The sequence below is a fragment of the Macaca fascicularis genome, chromosome 7 (genome assembly GCF_037993035.2).
Source record: "Macaca fascicularis isolate 582-1 chromosome 7, T2T-MFA8v1.1".
Taxonomy (NCBI): domain Eukaryota; kingdom Metazoa; phylum Chordata; class Mammalia; order Primates; family Cercopithecidae; genus Macaca; species Macaca fascicularis.
This window is the reverse complement of record NC_088381.1, coordinates 161,468,590-161,494,899: the sequence shown is the minus strand read 5'-3', so window position 1 is coordinate 161,494,899 and position 26,310 is coordinate 161,468,590. Positions and strand designations below refer to the sequence as shown.

General features: G+C 37.9%; 1 protein-coding gene across 16 annotated transcripts in view; it reads right to left on the bottom strand.

Moving 5' to 3' along the window:
• The window catches only part of UNC79 (unc-79 homolog, NALCN channel complex subunit), a 277,231-nt gene that overhangs the window by 225,778 nt on the left and 25,143 nt on the right, over nt 1-26,310 (bottom strand). For 7 of the 16 annotated variants that reach the window (XM_065549279.2, XM_073998140.1, XM_073998145.1 and 4 more), the window contains 3 exons: nt 13,353-13,473; nt 6,049-6,194; nt 2,701-2,871 (listed from right to left, as the gene is read on the bottom strand). In XM_065549279.2, coding sequence (XP_065405351.1) covers nt 2,701-2,871; nt 6,049-6,194; nt 13,353-13,473 — 438 coding nt within the window. Of the gene's footprint in view, nt 1-2,700; nt 2,872-6,048; nt 6,354-7,845; nt 7,864-13,352; nt 13,476-26,310 lie in introns of those variants that run through there. The other 9 variants (XM_015454151.4, XM_045396908.3, XM_073998139.1 and 6 more) reach the window with 4 other exon arrangements.

Genomic DNA, 26,310 nt, shown 5'->3' with positions numbered 1-26,310 from the left:
AGTATGCCAGAAATAATCTTTGAGATTGAACACTTTTTTTCAAACTATTTCTTTATAGGTGAAAAAAATGGGACCTTGGGAACATGAAGTGACTTGTTTACCCCTTCAAATAAATGTCAAGATACTCCTCTAATAAACACTAAAATATACACAAATTCTGTAAACTCAACTTACTATTTTATTCTCCTCAATTGCCGAGGTTTGTACATTTATGTAAGTAAGAATTCTAACATGACTACATGACATGTTTTGCGATCCATGTTTCTAATTAAGTAGAAATTAATAATCAAGTGTAAAGAAATAAATTGCCAGCTATCACAGTATTTGATCAATCTTAAATGTAACTTCAGAGGCCCGATATTTTCAACACCTCTCCCACAATTATTAACTTATTCCTAAGAAGGAGGGATTTAGTGAATTAGATTAATTATTAGAAAGCTACAGCCTCCTCATTAATCCCACCATCGTCTCCCAGCACTTTGGGAGGCTGAGGCTAGAGGATCATTTGAGGCCAGGAACTCAAGATCAGCCTGGGAAACATAGCGAAACCCCGTCTCTACAAAAAAATTGTTTTAATTAGCCAGGCATGGTGGTAGAGGCCTTCACACCGTACTTGGGAGCCTAAGGCAAAAGGATCACTTAAGACAAGGAGTTTGAGGCTGCAGTGAGCTATGACTGTGCCACTGCACTCCAGCCAAGACAACAGAATAAGACCCTATATCAAAAAAGAGAGAGAGAGAGAGAGAGAGAGAGAGAGAGGGAGCGGAAGGGAAGAAGGGAAGGAGGAAGCCAGATGCGATGGCTCACGCCTGTAATCCCAGCACTCTGGGAAGCAGAGGCAGGTGGATCACCAGAGGTCAGGAGTTCGAGACCAGCCTGGCCAACATGGCAAACCCTGTCTCTACTAAAAATAGAAAACTTAGCCGGGCATGGTGGCTTGTGTCTGTAGTCCCAGCTATTCAGGAGGCTGAGGCAGAAGAATCACTTGAACTCGGGAGGCAGAGGTTATAGTGAGCCGAAACTGCACCACTGCACTTCTACCGTGACAGAGTGTTACGCCATCTCAAAAAACTAAATAAAGAAAGAAGGGATGAAAGGAGGAAGGGAAGAACGGAGGGAAGGAGAAAGGGAGGGAAGGAGGAAGGAAAGGAAGGAAGGAAAGAAGGAAGGAAGGAAGGAAGGAAGGAAGGAAGGAAGGAAGGAAGGAAGGAAGGAAGGAAGGAAGGAAGGAAGGAGGGAAGGAAACAGCCTCATCTGTTATGTTTCAAAAAACCAAAAATTCTTATGCCTAAATTTAACAGTTAACATTATTTATTTTAAAGGTACGACTATGCAATTCTAAGACTATATCAATAAATGAGTACTTGTCAGTAAGGTTACACAGAACAAAAGAAGAAAATGATCAAATATTCTATTACTTGAATGGTATGATCAGTCTGCTAATTTTTTTGAATTGCTGTATAATTTAGGCAGAAGTCAAACTCTTTGCTGAAAGACATGAAAAGTACAATTCCATAGCTAACATTAAACTTGATTGTAAAAATAAGCAAATGTAGCTCAAAAGATATATATGGTTACCAATTGTTATTACAGAGCAACAACTTTAATAAGATCATAAGTACATAAAATTAAAATGTGAATAATGATCACGAGGAGTTGAATGTAACCAACGAAAGTATTTTTCTAAAACAAGAGTTGAGAGAAGGTGAGAAGCAAGCTGACACTTATTGCATACCAGGCATTGTGGTAGCATTTTACCAACGTTCCAAGTTAAGCATCTTAATTATCCCGCAACTTCATGAGGCAGCTATTACTATTATTATTATTATTTTATAGGAAAGAAACAAAAAGTTAGGTAATTTGCCTAAGGTCATATAGCTAGTAGGTGGAAGAGCTATGATTTGGATCCAGATGTTTGACTCCTAAACCCACAATCTTTTCAGATTTCCCACTGAAGAATAGATAAATCCATAATCCATTTATTTAAAAAATACTTGAAAATGATTTTGATCATAAAAACCACAATGCAACATTTTTTTATCTTTGTGCACATGTCTGGAAAGCCTGCAAGATTAAGTCTACAGAAGTGAAACAGGATTCAAATCAGTTTTATGTTTATAATCATACATTACACGTGACTTGCAGGCTTCAGGTTTTTTCAGTGTTTTCATAAATTTCGAGTCACTTTATCGTCACGATACCTCTATAATGGAAAGCTGATGGGTTCGTCATTCTGTAGATGAGGTTTCAACTATGTGAGCTGCCCAGATTAGAGGCAGAGCTGGGACCAGAATTTACACATCCTGACTATCTAATGCTCTTTCTATCAGATCCTTCTGCCTTCAAAACCAAAAGATAGGAATTTCTGGATCTGAGACAATACTTTCCCCATCTTTTTTCTAAAGTGGAAAAAGATACTGTAATTTATACACAGGAAACCTAGACTGCCTTGACATGTTCTTTTTTTCTATTCTATAAGATCAAACTGTCTGAATAAAACAATTCTAAACCCTAACACCTTTTATTTCTTTGACTTTTACCATAATATCCATGCTAAAGTGACTGAATTTAAATCATAGCTCATGTATATATCAAGTGATTCCATTATAATCTTGAAAACCTAGAGCCTATAACAGCAAAAGCAATTTCCATTCATATCATACATAAAAATAATCTAGTATTAGGTAAGACTGGACTTACATATAGCCATTGGTAGAAAAGATGTGCTAAGATATTCAATGATATCCTTGTGCAGAAATGGAGGAAAGGTAGCTAACGTTGATATCATCGTATAGGGCAAAGTACTCAGAATATCATCATTGAGAAAAGGTAGCAAACATGTAGTTGTATAAAATATCGACTGTCCAAGATCTACAAAACAAAATTGAGTAATCAGTCACTGAATATTTTGCAATTAACAAAATATGCTAACTTTACATTTTAAGCTTTAATGAAGTGGTTTAAATTATAAGCAACTAGTGCTCCCTCCCTATTAAGTGTTATGAAACATAATATTTGACAGGGTACTATGTATACAGTAATTGGTCAATAAATGACTGATGAATGAATAAGTTAAGAAATAGAAATATCCATTACATGCATTTTTCCTCCACATTTTCTTAATCTTCAGTAATACTTGGTATTCGTATTACTACATTCTACACAAGATAACTGAGGCACAAGCAGTTAGATGATTTGCCCAATGGAAGTTTTAGAAAATTCAAGGGCAGGATCAGAAATAAAACCGGACTATTTCTGCTCCATCAATCAAACCATCTGGAGTATCAGGCAATGAAGTAATTTGCAACCTTCAGCAGAGCAGCAATTTCAGAAAGCACCAAACAAGGGAAACCATAAGCTGGTGCTACATGACCCTGTGCATTGAGTCATCAATGATCATGGGAGGAAGTGCCACCTAATAATAATGTTTCTAACAACATCTTAAAACAGGGATAGTAACAATACCTACCTCACTTCATTAGAAGGATTGTTAGAAGGTTTTAATGGGATAAATGTAAAGTCCTTAGCATAGCACATACTGTGTGCTACACAAAGATTAGCTGTTATTATTAATATTAACAGTTACTATTATTATTACCTGCACAAGAATAAAAATAAAGGAGATGCAACAAAACCATAACTATTTAGTTTTAGAATGCATGTAGGCCAAATCCCATTACACTAAATGTAATTTGTATATTTGTATATTTCTGGACTTCCCAAAATATAGGCCATCAGTCCAGGATTGATGATGAAGACTTTGATCACTTTTGTATTCATTAGAAATGAAAAGTACTAGACTCTTCTTTGTTTTGCACCAGATGTACCTTCTTAGTGTTATTTGGATTCCTAATGTTATTTCTGGTTGTCATTAGAATTAATATGCCATCTCAACAGGCACATCAGGCAGCAACAGACAGGATGTGGCCACAGTGCACACTAGAGGGCCAGGGTCAGTCAACCTTGAGCTCAAATGAATGAAATGGAAAATCCACAGGTGTTTTACTAAGAATTAACCAAGGCTATGCATACAAGACACCTCAGCTGCTTTTGCTGAGCCATTTAGCCTAATTACATAACATTAGTACTGAAAGGAGCCCAGCTGGAGTATTTTTCACATAAAGAAACTGAGGTCCGGAGAGAGGTGATTGCTCAGGATCACCTGAGAGCAGCTGAACTGCGACAGAACCGTTGCCTAGTGCTCTTCCTGTACTCCACCTGGACCCAGCAGGAGGACACAGCCTCCGGTCTGAGCGTAGCAGCTCTCAAAATCTGTGCAAAAGAAGCATCCACAAGGATCTTGCTAAAAATTCAGATCCTCAGACCCCACCCCTCAGTGATTCTTAGTGACAAGTACCTGGGTGGGACCAGAATTCCATGTTACAAACCCCCTCGGTGATTCCGATGTTTTTCAGACCATCCTTCAAGAAACAATGCTGTATTGTTTCTCTGAACCATTCATTATATTGATCTACTGAGTTTTTCCCTACCTTCTAAGCTCTATCATGCAGAACAAGAACACAATAGCTAAATAACAATGTCACAAAGTCACAAAACAGACGCAGGTATGAGAGCAAAAATACAAATTATCTCCCCTGAAATCGTCACAATTTACACATTAATTGCAATTATACATATTGCAATTTACCAAATTTAATGTCTTTATCTTAATCATGGGGCTTTGAAGATAATGGGCAGCTCCCCTAACACAGTGGACCAACCCAGGCCCAGGCAGGTCCCAGGTGAGTTCAGGACCAGTAGTCACGAAGGAAACTCACTGACAAGCTCATCAGCATAGTAAACTCTGGCAGTCTTATGTTCAGAATCCTCTCATTTAAGTTCAGAGCTGGCAGAGGATCACAGCAGAAGTGGCCAGGCTTAAGATGGCTACAGAATTATACAATAAGCAACTTTACGAAGTTCTATACCTTTTATATTCATCATAACACAGAATTGTAAATATAAGAAAAAACAAATTCAATAGTTATTATTTCATCATTTTTATCTCAGTAGATTTTTAAACTTTTAAAATTAGGAACACGTTGTACTAAATAAACCATCAAGAATTCTCTTAGGGGAGTTAGCCATAACCAAAAGACAAAATAACCCCCACTACCCACTTATTTTCCAAAATTCAAATTTTTCTGTACAGCGAAACCTTGGTTGTCACACTTCCAGGGACCAAATTATCAGAGTTCTGAAGTTAAGACAACTAATGTTTTAAAGTGCGTTATCTGCAGAAATCCCTTTTCTTATTGCATTGCTTTTCATTTGATGCTCCCATTTTTACAGGTTAGGAGAATTTGGTAAGCAAGCAAGATAATGAAACTGCCTAAGGACACAGAGTAGAAAGGGAGAAGAGTGAAGAAAAGAAGCAGGCTCTTAGGCTTCTATTCTAAGCACCACTAATATCATATATCGTACACATACTGCAGATAAGCACATAGCACCACTAATACCATATGCTGAATACAGTGTACAGCACCACTATATACTATATCTACATTTTGATACAACATTTTGTAATAACTATTGATTGTTGTTTACATTTGGAAGAGTTCTTAGAGATCACTTCTCATCTAACCTCCTGACTTTATTAAAGAGACAGGAAAAAATGGGTCCTAGAGAATTTGCTCCCTCAAAAATCACAGAATCACTCAGTGGATTATAGCCTGCTCTTCATGCTCTACTTCTTAACTTTCTGGGCGTCAGTTTTAAAGTCTTATCTCCCCACTCATAATTTCAACAAGAGTCCCCATGATAACTCATCAGGAAAGAAGAGAAAATTTCTTGTTATATGTCTTCCTCCTTTCTCTAGCCCCATTCTCCCCCAATACTCCACTTGGATAACATCCGTCTGGCAATAAAGCAGTGTAAAATGATACTATGGGAAGCACCATAATGAAGTTTCAGTGTAGTGTTTCTAGCCACACAAAGCCCTTCCAGGTGACTGATTACAACAGTGACCATCTCCGAGCCCCTTGCTCGGCATCATATACATTCATAAGTATCCATGTACATTGACAAAGGTTTCAGCTAAGTGCTCACCGTGTTGGCCGTGCTGTAGTAAAGGAACTAGATCCAGGAGAGTCACCAAAGTCACGTAGAGGCCTTGGTAGTCCAAAGAAGGGTAGTCTGACAACTGAGCATCACGACTTTGCGGGCCGCGTTCTGAGGGAGCATCTCGCAGGACGCTGTAAAGGAGGGAGCGAGTAACAGTAGGGTTGATGGAACTGACCTGCGGTCTTAGAGATGGGGTGAGTGGGAATGGCACAGGAAAAAGACACATGGTCATGGGCACTGTCAAATTGGAGGCATCTTGGTTTTCCTTCTTCCCTGTGCGGGACAAAATGCTGTTGGGGGGACAAAGAAAAAAAAGAGACAACAAAGACACAAAGAACAGCACATTACATTGAAATGACACTCTAAAACAAATAATAAAACACCAGATACATTCCACATAAGATGCAATTGCCACGCCAGCAGGGTCTACCAATCTAGTACTGGTCACATAGCTTCATGCTCAGAGGTACCAATAATACAAGGTTTACTTTGTGGAAGTTTCATTGCATCTCATGTGTTATCTGGTTAGTAAGGAGCAAAAATATAAAAATGCATGTTTCAGTGCCAAACCCATGTTTTACAGTTTAGCAGTTTGGTGAAGGAGAGGCTTCCTGGAAGAAAAACAACGGCTTTGTCTAATGAGTAAGGGCTCTTATTCCTAATTACGAGGAGCTTTCAAGGGAAAAGATGTTTTCAGCAGGACTTGTCTTCATCAGGTAAATAGGAACTTGCAAAATATAGGTATGGCACTTGCAGAAACATGTTTCAGCAAAGAATAAACATGTGTGTTTATTAAGAAAGTCTTAAAAATCACATGTTTATTGCATCAAAATAATGTCTATATGTATATTATGATACTGTTTCATGACATTCTGTCAGTATCATTTGAGATAATGAAGTTTAAACAGGCATATGAATTTAGAAATAATACATATTTCTAAAATGTTAGCTAAACTACATTGGAAAAGCTATAAAATAATATATAGTTGATGGTCCATAGCATATGTTTGTGAACTAATGATAATGGTTATTTATGTGTGTTTTTTTAAATTTTGCATGTTGGGGAGGAAACATTTTATTTTATGAATACAAACAGTGGTTTATTAAATAATTACCTTCAAAATTCTAACGACTAAGCAAGCAGTATCTGTCATATAGCTGCACATCATACAGTAAGATTTCATATATTACTGCTGCTACTTACGTTATTATTCAACAAAACTCACTAAAGACTAAAGGAAAGATAATTTAGAAAGTTAAAAAAAATTAATGGGAATAAAAATAAATTCTAAAAATAAATTGGTTTTCTTTTAGCCTTAATTTTAAAATAAAAACCTTTTTGGTAAAAGCAATAAAGCAGAAAAGTTGTGAATTTAAAAATAGAAGAAGTTACTGCTTAGCAAAATGTTTAGGTTTTGTAAAATTAGGTTATACTATTTAGCATTAAAGACAATAGCTATACATTAGAATGATAATATCTGTGCACTTGCAAAGTGCTTTTATATAGTACACTTATGTTAGTCCAAGCAGATAACAGTTTATGAGTGGTTCATTACATAAAAATAACCTTGTTTTACAGTTGCTCTATGTGCATCAAACATTGCTAAGTTCTTAGTTAATGATACTACATTTACAATTTTACAGTGATGTGAAGAATTGGTTAGTGTCAAGCATGCTTGCTATATCAAGTTTGCATTTATTTTTATTTACTCTTAGTGCAAAATATGTTACAAAGTAAGAAAAATGACTACATGCTTTGTATTTTCCATGTGCCTAATTTACCTCGATTTCCTTTGTCTTCTGTTACCCAATGTCCGGGGGAAACAATTGATAATAATAAAAATAATTTCAGAATACTTATGTAATACTTCTTATCAATAAATAACTTAAGATTTGGTGGGTTTTTGTAATTTAAAGGAATTTAATTTACCTTTTTGTGTGTGATGTATTTGACTTTGTAAGCTTATACTTTACAACGGGATAATATCAACATTCCAGTTACCACCTGACTGTATCTATTATAAATGCCATCAGATTTTTCATCAGACTTTACACTTTTCTCACATGACTCAATTATTCCTAAGAATACCACCTTTACTAATGTTATATTCTTGATAAACCCAGTCACCAAAAATCTGTTTTAATCCTGTAGGATTCTAATCCCACTGAAAGTTCCTCTAGAATCACAATGGCTATAAGTCAAATATATTATTTCCCAAACTTCAGCCCTAAATTAACCTACTATTGGCATCTTTTCAAAATTACAAAATGTGGATCTTATAGAAGTGGTATAAGGAGAACAACATTTTGCCTTAGAAAATAAAAATAGCTGAATACCATAAATTAATGCTATCCTTTAAATTAAGTGCAATGCTCTGATCAAACTTCTTGGTGGGGGAAATAAACACATAATTTTTTCAAATGCACCTTAGTGTTTCTCCAAAGTATGATGTAAGTTAACAAATACTTTGGAGGCTCTACTTTGATATTTTTCCCTTCCTGTATATGTGGGGTTCCCAAATGATAGCAACAACAGCTTCATACATGCAGGGAGGGAAGAATGTCAGCATGAAAACAGTAAAACTTCTCTCTCACTGCCTTTAGATTTGAGAATTCGGTGAGGTTGAGAAAAAAAATGGCTGAAAATGAGTCATCAATGAAACCAGTTTTAAATTACCATTCATGTCTCAATGTAAGGAAATGTTTTCATTTGTGGAAAAACTCAAGAAGGGCTCATGAATAAATGTACAATGCATTGTGATTTTATGACGTTTTGTGAAGTTTATTCAGAAAAAAAAAAAAAAAAAGTATTTCCCCAACCAAACTGCCTAACTTGGGAGTTGATACAACCATTTTCCCCACCTGAAATTCTTTCCCAGAATTCTGCAAACCCAACCAAAATGAATATTAAGAATGCCCTGCTCAGAAGAGTTTGACCCAGCAGCCAGCTTTTCACCTTTCCCTTTTCCTCCTGAGATTCTCTTTATCAACCATTGACTTTCAGCATCAAGAGAGGAAGACCTCTGCTGGTGTGAGGAAAGATGAGAAGTTGCCCTGAGGTATGTGTAGCACAGAAAATTAATATGTCAAACAAACTCCCTTTAAGATTAGGAATGTTGACATTTGAGTTGAATCCACGTACTAAACAAAATTTACTTCATTATGCTAGGCTCTAAAGTTACTCTATGACTTAACCAATAAAATGGTGGATATATCTATATATACATATATTCTTCCTAAGCAATTGGAAATTACGGTTCAATTAAGATTATTATGCTGAGTCTACAATCCATTTTTAAAACATATTAGGCATTTTCTGAATAGTTAGCAGCAAGCAGCTTTCCCCAAATGTAATGATTTTGTTAAAAGATTTTACGTGCTAGCAGCCTAAACAGCACCAGAAGAGAGATCTGGGGGTAGAAATTCCAAAAGAATGTTTGACATAGGAAGAAGACTAGGATCCTTTAAGTGTCCTGCCAGGTAAAAGGCAAGATTCTTAAAGACCTTCGCTGTTGACAACATGGCCACAGGATGCTTCCACTATAAAAAGAACAGACTCCCTCCCATGTAGCAGTGAGGGGAGGTTAAACTAGATGGTCTTTGTAGTTGCTTCTAATGCTAAAAGCAAACAAAAAACTAAACTCTGAAGTTGTTTGTTGCTCACTGCCGAACTCAGGTATCTGCTAAATTAAAATGAGTACAACTTGGCACTCAGATATAACTTTACCAGACCCCAGGTCACTACTAGATTAAGTAAATGCTCTAGAAGGATTCCAGCACTGGATGAGATCTGGACTAAAGTCAACTCAATTCAACGAACATTTACTGATCCCCTTCTCTGGTTCAAACACCGCTCCAGACACACGGGCTAGCAAGCTGAATAACACACAGGACTCACCTTCCACTACTAGAGTTTAAGGAACGCCCAGGAACACAAATTTGAGTCTAACTATGAGCTAAGTGGACATATGTGGACTCTTCAACTGATTTTGCAGTCAACTATGGTAACATACAATTTCTTCCCTCCTACGAATTAAATAAATTGAAGTTAAATGTCTAAGCTAATTTCTGCCTTTCGAAATAGGTACAAAACTCTACTGAGAACAGTGAGAGTTGTATGCATGCACAAATACCAGCGAACTATTGCTCCAAAAATGCAACCCTGACTCAGACGAAGCTGCTGAAATTTCAAGTTGCATATTTTAACCAAAAAAATAATCATCTTAACTTCATCGAGAATATCCAAATGAAAGACAAATAGTTATTTTGTGAGAATCATCTCTAATTCTTTCTTCTTGTTATTTTTCCCCAAGAACCTGAGTTCTGAAAGCAAGAAGTGCTTCTGAATGTAAAGATCATATTAAATGATTTAATACTATTAAATGCTTTAATAATATTAAACAATATATAATAATTTTGCAGCAGAAAATCTTCTTTGTTGTAGAAAATCTTACTGTTGATAATCTTGGACACCAAATACTTAGACAATCTTATTTGTCTTGGAATTTATTTATGTATTTATCTTAGAGATAGGGTCTCACTCTGTCACCCAGGCTGGAGTACAGTGGTGCAATCAAGGCTCACTGCAGCTTCAAATGCCTAGGCTCAAGCAGTCCTAGCGCCCTGGTGCCCCAGCCTCCAAGGAGCTTGGACTAAAGGTGCATGCCACCACACCTGGCTAATTGCTAAAAGTATTTTTTAGAGATGGGGTCTTACTATGTTGTCCAGGCTATTCTCAAACTCGTGGCTGGTCTCAAACTTCAAATTTGAGACTTCTGGTCTCTAACATTATCTCAGTACAGCTCCATTTAAATTCTGAAAAGATGACAAATCTTGGTGCCAAGCACTTCCTTTAATCTGCCACCTCAGCCTCCCAAGTACCTGGGATTATAGATGCCAGCCACCATGCCCGGCTGTCTTGAACTTTCTAATAGCATAAATAAAATGAAGAAGTACAAACACAATTGTTATGGATGTATGTATCAACAGTTCTGTACTTCTAGAAGAAAAAAAAAAAAAAAAAGCTGGGGTAGGCAAAAGAAAATGAATTGGGTTCAGGCCAGCATTTGAACCTAGACCAATCCATGACATGTTACCTTCCCAGTGTTTGCTTTCTTAGTCCCACTCCGTGTGTGTGTGTCCTGTTCACTACAGCCTGTCAGCTCTGCTCTGACCTGCTAGCCACAGCTAATCGCCGAGTGGAAGACAGAACTGAAACACTGGGGAATTGAAATGCTGTCCACATTATGTCAGTACAGCTCCATTTAATTTCTGAAAAGATGACAAATCTTTGTGCTAAGCACTTCCTTTAATCTCAAAGAGACCCAAAACTAGTCTGTGGACTCATAATGAATGTTGGCATCCCCAAAGGCCAAGCCAGGTTTTTACTAAAAGCAGTGTCCCTATAATATGATAAATACTCGTCCTAAGAAGAAGCAGTATAGCATAATTGTTGAGAGCATGTGATGTGAATTAGGGTCAAATCCTGAACACTTATTAGATAAGTAACTTTGAGCAACTTATTTAACCACTCTGCCTTAGTTTTATTATCTGTAAAATGCGTATAACAGTACACTTATCTCATAGAATTATAATGAGAGATTCAATGAGATGACACATTTAACTTCTTAGGACAGTGTTTGACACATATGATTACTAATATTATAAGACAGTATTGCTATAATAATGGTTGCAATTGTTAGTATTACCATTAGCAGATGTTGATGTTGCCTCCCTTTGAAAATGAACTCAGCTCAGTTGCATAGAATCTTCTCCAACAAGCCACTTGAACAAACTCCCTGTTTTACCACTAAAGTGCTACTACCTATGATCATATTCTAATGGTCCACTGCTCAAGAAAATGGAATCCTTACGTCTTGCAAACATGACTTTTCAGTATTTTAAATTCCTTAACTCTTGGACACAATTACTAAGACCTAAGCAGCAAGCTCTGAGGTGCCAACTAGGATGTTACAGTTTCCTGACAAATGGAATTCAACATGCTTCCTACTGAAAAGTGTCTCTCACTTTGAGAACTTTCAGAATTTGTCATAAAGAAAACTGTTTCCCATTGAGAACTTGGACCTCAAAGACAAAAGGAGAATTCAAGAGAATAGAATTGGATGCCTTGATTCATAAATTTATCTGATGATCACTATGAAAATTGGGCTAATTATTCTACTACAATTTGAGAAGAAGGAAAATATCCTGTAAGAGGCCCTAACCTTACCATGTAAGTATGAAATGTATGAATCTGATAAGCAGGAGCCCTTCAATATAGAACGGGATCACTAAGGACTCTAAAGAAGGAAAGATATTTCAAAAAATAAGAACAGAGAGATAGCAGGACTGCAAAAGATTCGTAGCTGACTTGATCACACGAAGCTTCTATCCACAAAGCATTCAGAATGCCCCTGGCAAAGCCTTCAACTGCTAGAAACTCAAGTGCCACTAGTCTTTGCAAATTTGTGTTCTCCTAATATCTGTCTTACAAAATTTTTGCTGCTATACAGCTAAAAGAAATAGTACCAAGCCAATTTATGTGTTGCCAAAATCAGATTTGAAGTGAGAAGACTGTGGTAATGGAGAAACCACATCTTGGAATTTAATGGAACGTGAGGTGTTCTTCTGAATTCTTCAATGTTATTTTCCAAAACAATTGAGCTTTTACTTGAACAGTTCATCTTTGTTTTCTCTGTTTTCTTAATCAAGATATGTGGAGTAAACAGGGCCCTCCTATCTCTACCTTATGGTAAAAGTAAACAAAAGAAAAAGAGTCCTATTTTTTTTCCTTGTCCTTCATGGAATTTCATTATCAAGGCAAAGCATGTTGAACACGTGAAGTGTTACCCAGATTAAAAATAACTATTATCACTGTATATTACACTTAGGGAAATAGAAAATGCTAATGATGAACCTAAAATGCCACATAATTCTGATTTGCTTTTAGACCAAAAGTGTTTCCAATTCTTAATTTTAAGCAATTGTAGGCTATCCTTTTAATCCCACTCTATATTAGTGCCAAATATAGAACTCTATCATTTTAAAGATCCCCTGAAAAGATGTTCAATGCGGGAAAGCAGGCAGTAGCCAGGCAACCAATCTTTTCATCTGGGCCTGGGATCCAATTTGCTACATACACCCAGAGAACTTGAGTGCAGACTCTTCTGGCAGAGCACTAGAAAACATAGGCCCTTTAAAACTTGCAATTCAATAAAAATTTAGATCCCAATAAATTCAGCAGTACTACCTAATAATTCTCTCAAAGTAGAGGATATTGTAAAGCTTACCTTAACAAGGTCTGAGAAAAGTATTTCAAGGTGTTTGCAATATCTGTTCCTGATGGTACAGGATAAATGTTGTGGAGAACCCGGTTATGATATTCCTGCAAGTACCGGATCTTGGAAGCAACTAGATAAAAGCAAAAAAAAAAAAAAAAAAAAAAAAAGAAGAAGAAGAAAAAGAAAGAGAAGAATCATCTTGTAATATGTATTAGGCATACAGTCATTTTTTAAAATGATTACATACAAGAATTTAATCAGTATTTTAAGGAACATAAGTAAATCTTTAATAGAATTCCATGATAGAAACAATTACAAAAAACTTTTAATTTCTTTTAATTGTATTCAGCACACAAAATTATTCTTAGTTTTCTGGTTTAATAGCCTATTCACAAATTATCTATTGCCTGTTTTAATCACTAAGAAAAGCAGTACTCCAAATTGTTTTCTAATCACCCCCAAGATGGCTTATTATTAGCAAAATAATAATAGATATAAATCTCTGCTGAGGAATTATATTTAATGTTGCTTAACTAAAACTGAAAGAGAAAACTGAAAAGTCTTTCTACAACACTCAAAAAATCCTAAAATATAGGGAGTCCATTGCACAATGGCATCAATTGAAGTCAGATTATTAACTCAACATGTGATCATGAAAGTGTGTTTAGTAAATGCTTTAACTGTGAGAATATGTTAAGAGTAGATTAACATGATGAGTGTTAAGGAAGAATACAATGATCGTGCACTAATAAAAATGTAAAAAATAAATGTCACATTTTTTCTTCCAAAGAATTTCATAAATTAGGAGACTTCCTAATAGCTTTCTGAGCTTGGCTGCCCAGATCTTCTCAAGATTCAGGAGGGACTCAACAGATTTATTTACCCTCCTAGACCTACCTGGAGTCACCAGCATTGTCCACATTCCTGACCTGACCTTTGACCTGGCTGTAGTGAAGGACCCCGTTCTAGTCATTCCTCTTTGCAAATCCCAAGGAGCCATGATGATCAACGTCTTTCTGGTCTCCTCTTCCACAGGGTTCTCAACACTGTCCACTTGTCCTTTCAATCTTTAAGGCTACCAAGGGAGCCTTTTAGGTGGTATGGCTCACTGTCAGCAGTTAACAGAAGACATATCAAGTCCTGGAGAAGCAAGGCCTGCTGTTCCCAATAGCCCATGGAAATAAGCTCCTGGATGCATTCTAACTCAGAATCCTTTTGATAAGTGTGGGACGTAGAAGCACAGAACGATAAAATATCAGAACTGGAAGGACCTTAGAGACCTCTTCCCATAACCACTTCCTTTTAAAGATGGGGAAAATGAGACACATAGGTGGTCAATGGCAGAGCCAGACTAGTGCTTAGATTTCCTGATCCCAATCCAGTGATCTTTCCACTATGACATACTCTAGAATATGATTCTGGAATGATGTCCACGTGAACGTGACGTTCACATGAATGTGAACGTCCATTGCTTGACATCAATGCAATTTCCAGCAGTTACCAGGTTAATCACTGATTCTAAATCCTACATACACCATTTATCAGATTTGCCTTTTCTCTCTTCCACTACCTGAACTATTTCCATAATATGGTTAGCATTTTCCCAAAGAAATAAGTCTAGATTACAGATAATAATACCTTGAGTCTGTGTGACACATCAGCTCCAAAGAAAGCAACAAGTTTATAAACATCATCTCAATTAACTCCATAAGTATTTGGTTGTAAATAACTTTTTTTCCTAAGATAAAGTATAAATAGGTGATACTTGAAAACGGTTCAACTGCATAATCTACAAAAGTCCATTTCCTGCTCAGTGTTTTTGATCTGCTATTCATTATATTTTTAAAATCATATTACAAGAAAATCCCCATATTAATGCATAGTTCCAAGTTCCAAATATCCGAGATACATGCTAGGACATGCTGTCTGCTCACCCACTGTCACAGTAATGAAGCATTACTGTGACTTTTCTCAAGTTTTAATATTCAGCAGGTTTCTGTAGAGTATTTCAGGAATACCATTAATCATTCCACCACCTAAGAAAAGGAGTTGATAATAGTACAGGGTACGGACAGTAAGTGCAAATGAGGAAAAAACTCACAGATCCCCCAACTCAGTGGCTTGCTCATAATTCAAGAGCTATAAAACCATCACTACACAACGATTACAAGCATTCAAAAATGTTTGTTAAATGAAAGGATGTTCTTTTTATAGCTCTTTTCATTAAAATGCAACAATAGCTCCTTTCCACAGGTACCCAAATATGCAGAGCAAAGCAGAGACGAGAGTCTCTTTTTTCTTTGAGATCTTTTAATATTTTACAAAAGTCATATTGCATTGTCTCTGTGTACTTACCTGTTCATTTTTCTATACCAGCTTGTAAATTTCTTAAGGGCAGAAACTATACCTTACTCATGGCTCTATCCCAAGCCTAACACACCGGTACTTAGTAGGAACTCAGTATGTTCATAGGATTAAATGAACAAATGAATTAATACTTTAGTAACAGCACTTATCACTCAGGTCTTTAGGATATATAGAGAGTATACATATCTGCATATATATGTACACTGTACACATATATACCTGCATATAGACATATGACAGATTGTGGACTCTTCATCCTTAGTGCCAGACACTTAGTAGGTACTCAATAAATCATTGATAAGTGAAGATGAAAAAAAAAAAAAAAGAAGAAAGAAAGTGGGATAGAGAAAGAGGAAGAGAGTGGTGAGCAATCATGAAAGACCATTTATAGAACAGATTGAAAAAACTGTTCCAGCCAATTTGTGCATTGGTGAATGCAATACAATCTTAGCAGTCATAGATTTAACTTCCATGTTTTCAACAACTCGAGAGCAGCCAAAAAGGTCCGTTACAAATAGTAATTTGTAATTGTGCCAAGGATGTGAATAAAACTCATTTACAGTTCAATTTTGTGCACTAGAGGTGGTCATTTGGCTGGTTAATAAGCCCATGTGAGCATCCAGGAGCCTCATCAAAGCAGAGTTCCTCTTTACTCCACACACATACCTGACTGCTGCTGCGGAGACTCCAATAACTGGGCCCGATAGATATAAATGAATGATCTTCAACCTCAACTGACCCTAAGGCTACATTTCTCTAGTAAGCTCCTTCTTCTACACTCTTCAATGATAGTTACACTGTCTTCAAAACTCCCCCCGGCACCACCCCTTTCCTTATACTTTAAAAAGCCATCTGTTATTGACTGAATTTTGTGGCGCTTAGAATTCATATGTTGAAACCTTAACCTCAAAATGTGACTGTACCCAGAGATAAGGCCTTTAAAAGGGTGATTAAGTTAAAATGAGGCCGTTTCGGTGGTGAACCCTAATCCAATCTGACTGGTGTCCTTGTAAGAGGAGATTAGGACACATAAGAGATACCAGAAATGTGGGAACACAGAGGAAAGGCCGCATGAGGACAAAGAGAGAAGGCAGACATCTGCAAGTGAAGGAGAGAGGCCTCAGGAGACACCAAACCTGCCAACACCTCGATCTCAGACTTCAAGCCTCCAGAACTGCGAGAAAATATATTTCTGTTGTTTTAGCCACCCCATCTGTGGTACTTTTATGGCAGCTGGAGCAAACTAATACACCATCATAGAGAAAATATTTTCTTTTCTTTTTTCGAGACGGAGTCTCGCTCTGTCGCCCAGGCTGCAATGCAGTGGCGCAGTCCCGGCTCACTGCAGTGAGTGACCTCTGCCTCCCAGGTTCACACCATTCTCCTGCCTCAGCCTCCCGAGTAGCTGGAACTACAGGCACCCGACACCACGCCCGGCTAATTTTTTGTATTTTTAATAGAGATGGGGTTTCACCATGTTAGCCAGGATGGTCTCGATCTCCTGACCTCATGATCCACCTGCCTCTGCCTCTCAAAGTGTTGGGATTACAAGCGTGAGCCACCATGCCCGGCCCTGAGGAAATCTTATTAGTAAGGGTTAAGAGTATGAACTCTGAAATCAAACAGTTCTGACTTAAGACCTTGGATCTATCTCCACTTAAGCCCAATTTCCTCATCTGTAAAATGGGGATAATTATATCGACTTCATAGGGCTACTGTGATTATTGTGCTATTATGATTACTGTGCGAGTGGATACTTTGCACAGTGCCTGCTATACACTCCACATATATTAAATAGTAGATGTCAAAAACCTACTAGCATCTCCTTTCCTTGTCCTGCCAAACACCAATCCCACCACTCACTGGGGCTCTCCATCCATCAGTGTGTCTCCTATGGACTTAATCTCTCCCGCTTTGCTAAATCATTCCTACCAGGATTCAAACAAACTGTAGAATCTCCCTTGTCGACGGGAAATAAAAAAACCTCTCTCCTGCCTTTCCATTCCCCCTCCAGTGATGGGTCTCTGGCTTCAGAGCCAAGATGATGAAGAGCTGTGCACACATTCTCCTCTCTCTGTCACTTCCTGTTCCTCCTTCCACTCACTCCAGTTTGGCTCCCACATCCACCACTGTACCAAGTCCTTTTCCCATAATCATCTGGAGCCTCCAGATTGCCAATCCGTTGGGTACTTTCTGATCACCATTTTCCTAGGCTTTTCAGAGCATTCTGTACAGTTGATCCCTCCCTCCTTCCTTCTTGAAACTCTCTCCCCTTGGCGTTCCAGATCCCACATTCCGCTGGTCTGCCTCCCGTGGAATGTATCCTTCTTCAAGTGCTTTGCCACTTCCCCCTATTGCTTGATGTCTAAGTGTTGGAATTCATCAGGGCTCAGTTCTAAACTCTCTGTTCCTCTCTCTCGATATTCTCCCCATAGGCAATCCCAACCATCCACAGGGCTGTCAGGACCGTCCAGGGGCCAACTGCTCTGAAAGGTCTGTCTCCATCCCGGGAGGGTAGCTCTTGTGAATAACAGGCCTCATCGATTCAATTTCTCCACTTGGAAATCTTATAAATATCTCAAAGAAAACATGTCCGACATTGACTCTTAGGTCTCCCTTCCCCCAAGAAAGAAGCCTACTCCACCATCCGTGTAATCCACCTAGTGACTCAAGCAAAGCATTCTAAAGTTCATCCTTGACAGCCCCTATTCCCTGCTGTATCTCACTCCTCTCATCCAGTCCATTGCTAAGTCCTATTAATCACTAAGTCTTATCACTAAATCCTATCAAATACATCTCCCAACTGTCTTCTGTTCTTTATCGTCACTGTCGTTACTCAGGAGCAGCATCTCCTGATCAAGTCTAACAGCCTCCTAACTCATTTTTCAGATTTCTTTTTGCTTCTCTCCACTCTTTCTCTTCAGAGCAGCCAAACAGATCTTTTTAAATTATAAACTGCTTCATACTGTCATAAACAGTAACCACTGCTCAGAGTACTTCATGGGCTGCCCACTGTCTTCAGGACAAAATCCCAAATCCTCCTTAGTGTGGTTAAAGTCCCTGCCTATCTTCCACCCTAATCTCGTGACACAAGAGCCAGACACTGTTGTGATTATTTATTTTATTTATTTTACTTTATTTTATTTTATTTTTGAGACAGAGTCTTGCTCTGTCGCTCAGACTGGGGCACAGTGGTCTGATCTCCGCTCAGTGCAACCTCCACCTCCCGAGCTCACGTGATTCTCCTGCCTCAGCCCCGCCAGTAGCCGGGATTACAGGCGCTGGTCACCGTGTCTGGCTAATTTTGTATTTTTAGTAGAGCCAGGGTTTCACCATGTTGGCCAGGCTGATCTCAAACTCCTGGCCTCCCAAAGTGCTGGGATTATGGGCATGAGCCACCACACCCGGCCCCTCTTTTCCTTAACACTGTTTTTTGCTTTTTTGTTTTTCTTTCTTTTTTTTTTTTTTTTTTTTTGCTTGAAAACCTTTCTATGTCCTTGTCCCTCTTCGTAGAGTGCTTTCCCTCCACATTTTGTGGGACTAACTCCTACTCATACTTCAAAACCGACTTTAAGTGTCCCTTCCTCATCATGAAGGTCTTTGCAAACTTCCTTGTCTGAAATGATTCCCCGATCTCCACTTTCATTTCTTTCTGTGTAACACTCTGCGGTTTTGTCCAGAGCAGTGAGAACAATTTGTAATGATGTGTTTCTTTAGGTGACTGTTGACTGTCTTTGCTAAGTGAACAATGAGCTTTTTGTTCACCATTGTGTACCTTTGGTGCCTATTAAGTATTGAATTTGCTGAGTTCCTAGTAAGGATGAAAATAGACAAGGCAAGAAGGGAAAGAATGGCCTTTTACAGCTGTTCAACTTTGTGTCTTTATAAAAATAGCCCAGGAGGCCAGCTATTAAAACTGTGATGAAAATGAAGAAAAAAAACAAAAGGGGTCTGTGCATATACAAATTTAATCTCTGTTCGATATTTTACTGCCCATTCTATCCTCACCGTTTCTTAGGGGCTTTGCTACTTTTTGGGAGCAAAAGTCATAAAGCAAAATTCACTCATAGACTAAACAGTACTTTAACAAAATTGGGATTGCATAAAACATAAGTTTTAAATCTTTCTTCTTTAAGTCTTAAGCATTTTCCTATGTCACTAAATATTTTTAACGGAGATCCATCCCTAATTTTGAAAAATTTAATTAGCAATGCTCATTATCATAAAAGGAAAAAATTCAGGTAAGCAACATGAAGAAGATAAAAACACCTAAAGGGCCCACTACTGAGAAACAACTGTAGTTAACATTTTGGCATGTTATCCTTCTAGAAAATTTTCTTTGCATAAATACACATTTACCAGAATGGGATTAAACTGTGTATAGTTTTAGAATCTGCTTTCCTCACTTTCTAGGCACTTCTGTATCATCATTTTAATGGTTTTATAATTTCCTTTATGTAAGAGAATCATAATTTACTTTACCAATAATCTATTTGTGAGATTTTGGGGTGTTTTCCAGTATTCTATTCAATGCTGCAAAGAATATTCTTTTCTTTTCTTTTACTTTGTTTATTTTTTGTAGAGACAGAGTCTCACTATACTGCTCAGGCTGGTCTCGAACACCTGGGCTAAAGGGATCCTCCTGCCTCGGCCTCCCAAGTGCTAGGATTACAGAAGTGAGGTGCCACGCGAGACCAGAATATCCTTTTAAATACTCTATGTGCACACATCTTTAATTATTTCCTTAGAATAAATTTTTAGTTACGAGATTGCTGAGTCATATGGAAAACACTCATTGTTAAAGCTCTTGGTAAGAATTAAGAAATCGTCCTTCAGAAAGACAGTACCTGTTTACATACCAGCAGAGTATATACATCATTAAGTGTGAATAATATCTCTTGGTCATCCACTATGTTCCAGGTGCTCTATATACTTTTTTTTCTTTTCTTTTCTTTTTCTTTTTCTTTTCTTTTCTTTTTTTTTTTTTTTTTTGAGAAGGAGTCTTGCTCTCTTGCCCAGGCTGAAGTGCAGTGGCACGATCTCGGCTCACTGCAACCTCTGCCTCCCAGGTTCAAGGGGTTCTCCTGCCTCGGCCTCCTGAGTAGCTGGGATCACAGGTGCGTACCACCATGCCTGACTAATTTTTTTGTATCTTTAGTAGAGACGGGGTTTCACCATGTTGGTCAGGCTGGTCTCGAACTCCTGACCTTGTGATCTGCATGCCTCAGCCTCCCAAAGTGCTGGGATTACAGGTGTGAGCCACCGTGCCCCGCCTTTTTTTTTTTTTTTTTTTTTTTTTTTTGTGAGACGGAGTCTTGGTCTGTCTCCCAGGCAGGAGTACAGTGGCTCGATCTTGGCTCAGTGCAAACTTCGCCTCCCAGGTTCACCTCATTCTCCTGCCTCAGCCTCCCGAGTAGCTGGGATACAGGCGCCCGCCACCAAGCCTGGCTAATTTTTTTAACGTATTTTTAGCAGACACAGGGTTTCACCGTGTTAGCCAGGATGGTCTCAAACTCCTGACCTTGCCATCCGCCTGCCTTGGCCTCCCAAAGTGCTGGGATTACAGATGTGAGCCACCACGCCCGGCCCTATATACTTATTTTTAACCCTAGAAATAACTTTGCAAGGTGGTCACTATCATTACCATTAAAAGTTGAATAAACCAAAGCTCAAAAACAGTAAGTGACTTGCCCAAAGACACAAAGCTAATAAGTATAAAACTGATAGTTTAACTGGCTGCAAGCCATGCTTTTCCACCAGACCACATTGTTCTTTAATTATTTTTACTGGTTTAATAATATTCAGTGATACAGATTTAGCATGAAATACAGACACTTCCCCTATTCTATTGTTCGCATTTAGGTTGTTTCCAATATTTCATTAAGTAAAACTGCAGTGAGCAGACAAAATATTAGACTATTTAGAAATTAGACTAGTTATTTATTTCTTAGAAAACACAAAACAAAACATGTTTACTTCATTAGTCCTGCCCTTTACTTCTTGAAAAATCAGATCCCCTTCATCCTTCAAGGCTCATCTTAAGAGTTACATTGGCCGCATGCGGTGGCTCATGAGTGTAATCCCAGCACTTTGGGAGGCCGAGGTCAGGAGTTTGCAAAGGTCAGGTACATAGCAGATGGTCAACAGCAGCACAGTGATTGAAATGAATTGAAAGTTTAAATGTCAATTATCTTTAGTCCTATTACTATTCCCTAAATAACTGCTTTAAAATTCTAATATCATTTACACTAATAAGTAATTTCGAGATGAAATTTGCTTATATAACATGCAAATAATGCAGTAGTCTTTTTCATGATTTATTTCCTTCCATCTCTCATTCCAATGGAACCCCCCAAAATTTTATAGGTTCTTCATTATCATTTGCAGTACTCATTTTTTTTCCTGCAAATTGGCTACTCCAACTTTATTTTTAATTACTTAGACCCCAAACATGTTGAGTCATGGTGTTATCACGACGCCCTGCAGAGATCCCTGGGAGGGAATGTGAGTATGTGAGTTCCCTCCTACAGCTATGTGTGACTTCAAGCAAATCACTTAATATGTATAAGCCTCAGGAGTTCTTATTTGTTTGTTCTGTTCTGTTTTTGCTAAATGAGAAATTAAAGTAACATTTTCCCCACATTCTTTGCCAGTGCTAGTTATTAATATTGTAGATTTGATAGTATATGTCCTAATTCCATCTTAATTTTTTATTGGTTTCTTCTTGCATGACATAAAGCCTAAGATTTTACAGATGGTTTTCTGTCATTGCCCCCTTATAAGCCATTCATCTTCTTTTCATTCTAAGCTGTCATTAAGAAATGATAGACATAAATAAAGAGCATGTGGACATATTTCACAAATGTGCGTTGTTATAACTATTCACCACAATGGTTTAAGTAAAAATCATGCCTGATACCTTTTTAAATTTTTCTCTTGACTAGCGGATCAATAAGGAATCAGACATCCTCCTCAATTACCTGCCACTGCATATCTGTCTTTACTCACTATTTTTGTGTCCTTCATATAGACTAGTGATTCTACTTATTGACCCTACTGGTTCTGTCTAGAAATCAACCCCAGGGTCTACCCTTTTCTCCTTCCACGTTGACATCACCTTAATTCAAGCTTTTGTAATCTTTTCCCTAGATTAACTGCTGTGATGTCCAGACTGATCCCTTCTTATCCTTTTTCCGCATGACACCCAGTGTGATCTTTCTCAAGTTCAAATCTTCCTCATTTTCTGCTGGTTGAAATCCAAACAATTAACTTAGCATATCGAGCCCAGCATGAAAAGCTCCCTGCTCACCTGTCGGGTTTCACCTTCTGCCTCTTTTCCTTGTGTCCCACACTTCAGTCATACTGACTTGCAAAAACTCTAACTCATGATGCTGTTATTCCTACATGTTTCTAGACACATTCTCTACTACAGGAATACAATCCATACTTCTTTGCCTGGCTAAATTCTAAGAATTCTTTAAAGCTTAGCTGTACCCGTTTCCCCAGTAGATAACTAACCTTCCCACAAACCACATTACATGCATTTCCTCAGCACGTTCATAGCACACGGGACTTCCCTCTATCATGGATGGCATTTATCAACGCATGCTACAATTATTAACTCAATGGCTGTCTCCTCCACTAGGCTATCAGAACCTTCAGATCAGAAACCGTCTCTTTAATTTTAGTATACCCAGCATTTAACAAGTGTCTGGTCCTAAATGTTTGCTGAATGACTGAATGAAGAAATGAAGAAATGAATGAATGAATTGCCACAGGACTCTTGATACAATGAAGCAGTTCAGAACTTATTTTCCTTTCATGGGCTAGTTTTGAATCTTGAATATAACAGGAAAGTTTCCACTACCTCCTCTTCCTACTACTCATAGGAAGAACAATTTTTATCATAAGAACTACTTGTATCACTTTCCTCTAGAATCCCCCAATTCCACCACCATCCATTTTGGGGTATGGAGCTGGTCTGGCTGAAAGCTTAAGAATGGAATAAGGATGGGATCATATCTTCAAGGACAGAGTGAGATCAAAGAATACCCATTCCAAGAGTCAGAAGGCCAAACAGAGAGCCCCACTCTACGGAACTAACTGTGTGAGAAGCCAGGCATGGCCTCAAGGTTATAGGATGATACGTGCCCCTCTCTCACCCTGACCAGCTCAGAGAACACTCAGAGCAGAGGCATATAAATATTTTTCATTTTCTGAGTCAGTCTTGACTGAGATTAGAGCTATGTACCTCTAGGTGCTGGAAAGTGAAACACCCTTCATAGCGGAAAATCTCTAAGAAGGATGTTTGGGGAAAAATAATCTTAGGAGGAACGGTAGAAAAAATACAGGGCTTAGCACAGCTAACATTGGCCCTATTCTATTCAGAATGAGTTAGATTCCCTTCCTCTATTGGATTAGAGCCACAGAGAAGAGGCCCTGAGGGTAGAAGGTATCCAGGCTACCCCACTGGCAGACACTCATCATCTACCTTCAATAGTCACCATCTGTCCCCTTCTACTCTTTCTCTCTTTTTTTCTTGCTTAAGTATTTAAAGCATATCCTATACATCACATTACTTAACTTATCAATATTTTCATATAATTTCTCACTAATAAAGACATTAAGAATATAATGACATACTATTATCACAACATGAACAAATAAATCCTTTAATATCGGAAGCCAAACAAGATTTGAGGGGTATTTTCCAAATTCCATATGCTCCCTTCCCTCATTCACAGATTAGCAACTATTACCTGCACTCACCAGTCTCCTAAGGAAAACCACACAAACTCTGAGAATATGGGCCTTGGGGTTTCTTAGTTTCCATTTCCAGCCACATGTTCCAACTTTTCCAAGTATTTCATCATTCACCTCATCATACATCTGTAATTTTCTGCAGCTCCTACAAGAGTCACCTCAACCCTCCTCCTTGCCTCATCTCAACAATGAGAGCTTTTCACACACACAAACACACACACAATCCATTTTACTGATGGGAAAAACAAAACAAAGCAGAGGCACCAAGAGTCTAAGTCCAGGGTTTATTTGAATTCTGGCTTTCTATTTACTATGAGAATGTGGACAAAGTCATGAACTTCTCTGAGTCTCAATTTCCTAATTTATAAAATGGGGGTAATTATATCTATCTCACAGAGTTGCTATAAGGACTTTCAAATATTGCATATATAAACTACCTAGCACAATGACTAGCACATAGTAGATAATAAATTACTACTATAATTAGCCATTACAGGTGAGTTTCTCTTCTTCCCCTTTCCCAGTTCAATACTCTGTCCCTTAAAATGGTGTAACCTATGGAGTAAAGAAGACAGAAGACATACTAGTGATCTTGTGTCATCAATAAAATCAAGAATAGCCCCCTACACACACACACATAGACACACGTGCACATGCGAGGTGCACACACACACACTCTACTGCTGCATGTGGTACTAAAATTTATTCTATATTCAGAGATTTATCTTGTAAAGAACAAAAGACAAATGCAGCTAATAAAAAAGATATATTCAGAAATGGAGATGTGGGAAGAGCAAGGCGACAATGCACTGTTTGACAACTGTAGCACACAAGCAGAGTTCTTTGCAAATCCTTGATCAAAGAAAGATCTTCTCTTTTGAGGAAAGTCATCTTCTTTAACTGAAAGCAAAACCTCATAAAAGACACAAATGAAGGGTTGTGGAAGAGGATACACAGGTAGAGAGGCTGAACAGTCCCAAGGATGTCAAATGTCACAAATGGCATTGTTAAACTCTTCCAAATATTTGCATACTTACATACATAGTCTTCAGCCAGTTTTGGTTTCAGGTAGCAAACTTTACCTGGCACTTTCAGCAGACAGGGGAAGTCAGCAAAGAACATTCCTGTTCTTTGGCAAGTGACTCCAACACTATCATCATTAGCATCATCAACATCATCATCATCATCATCATCCATTACATTTGTATGGCCATTTACATTTTTCAAAGTACTCCACATACATTATTTAATTAAATTTTTTCAGCATTTAACATGTGAAAAGCAAAATGTCCAGCCTAGGGAATTTTAGACATTAGCAACAAGTTAAGCAGCAAAAGTGAAAGGAAAGATACCAGTGTTCTTATTCATTCATCAGATAGTGATTAATGAAGCACTTCGATATATCAACATAAATAAGACAAAATCCTTACCTCTAGAAGGTCACAATAATCACAATAATAATTCTAAATTCTGAGTGTTTACTATATGCTGGTAAACATAAAAATAGTTGTGTTGCTATTATTTCCACATTACCAATGAAAAAACTGAGGCTGAGAGAGGTTAAGTAACTTGCCCAAGATCATGTAGGAGGTAAATGATAGAGCCATTTCCTGATATGTCACCTATAAAGAGAAACATTTGAACTAGCTGTGACCCCCACTGCACATTTTAGTACACTATGTATACACACACACACATCCGTACATACATACATAAAACCATCTAGTTAGCTTTCATACATGAATTAGTAAGACCTAACACCTGTCAATGGAAAAAAGTCTAGGCCAGATGTGATGGCTCATGCCTGTAATCCCAGCACTTTGGGAGGCTGAGGCAG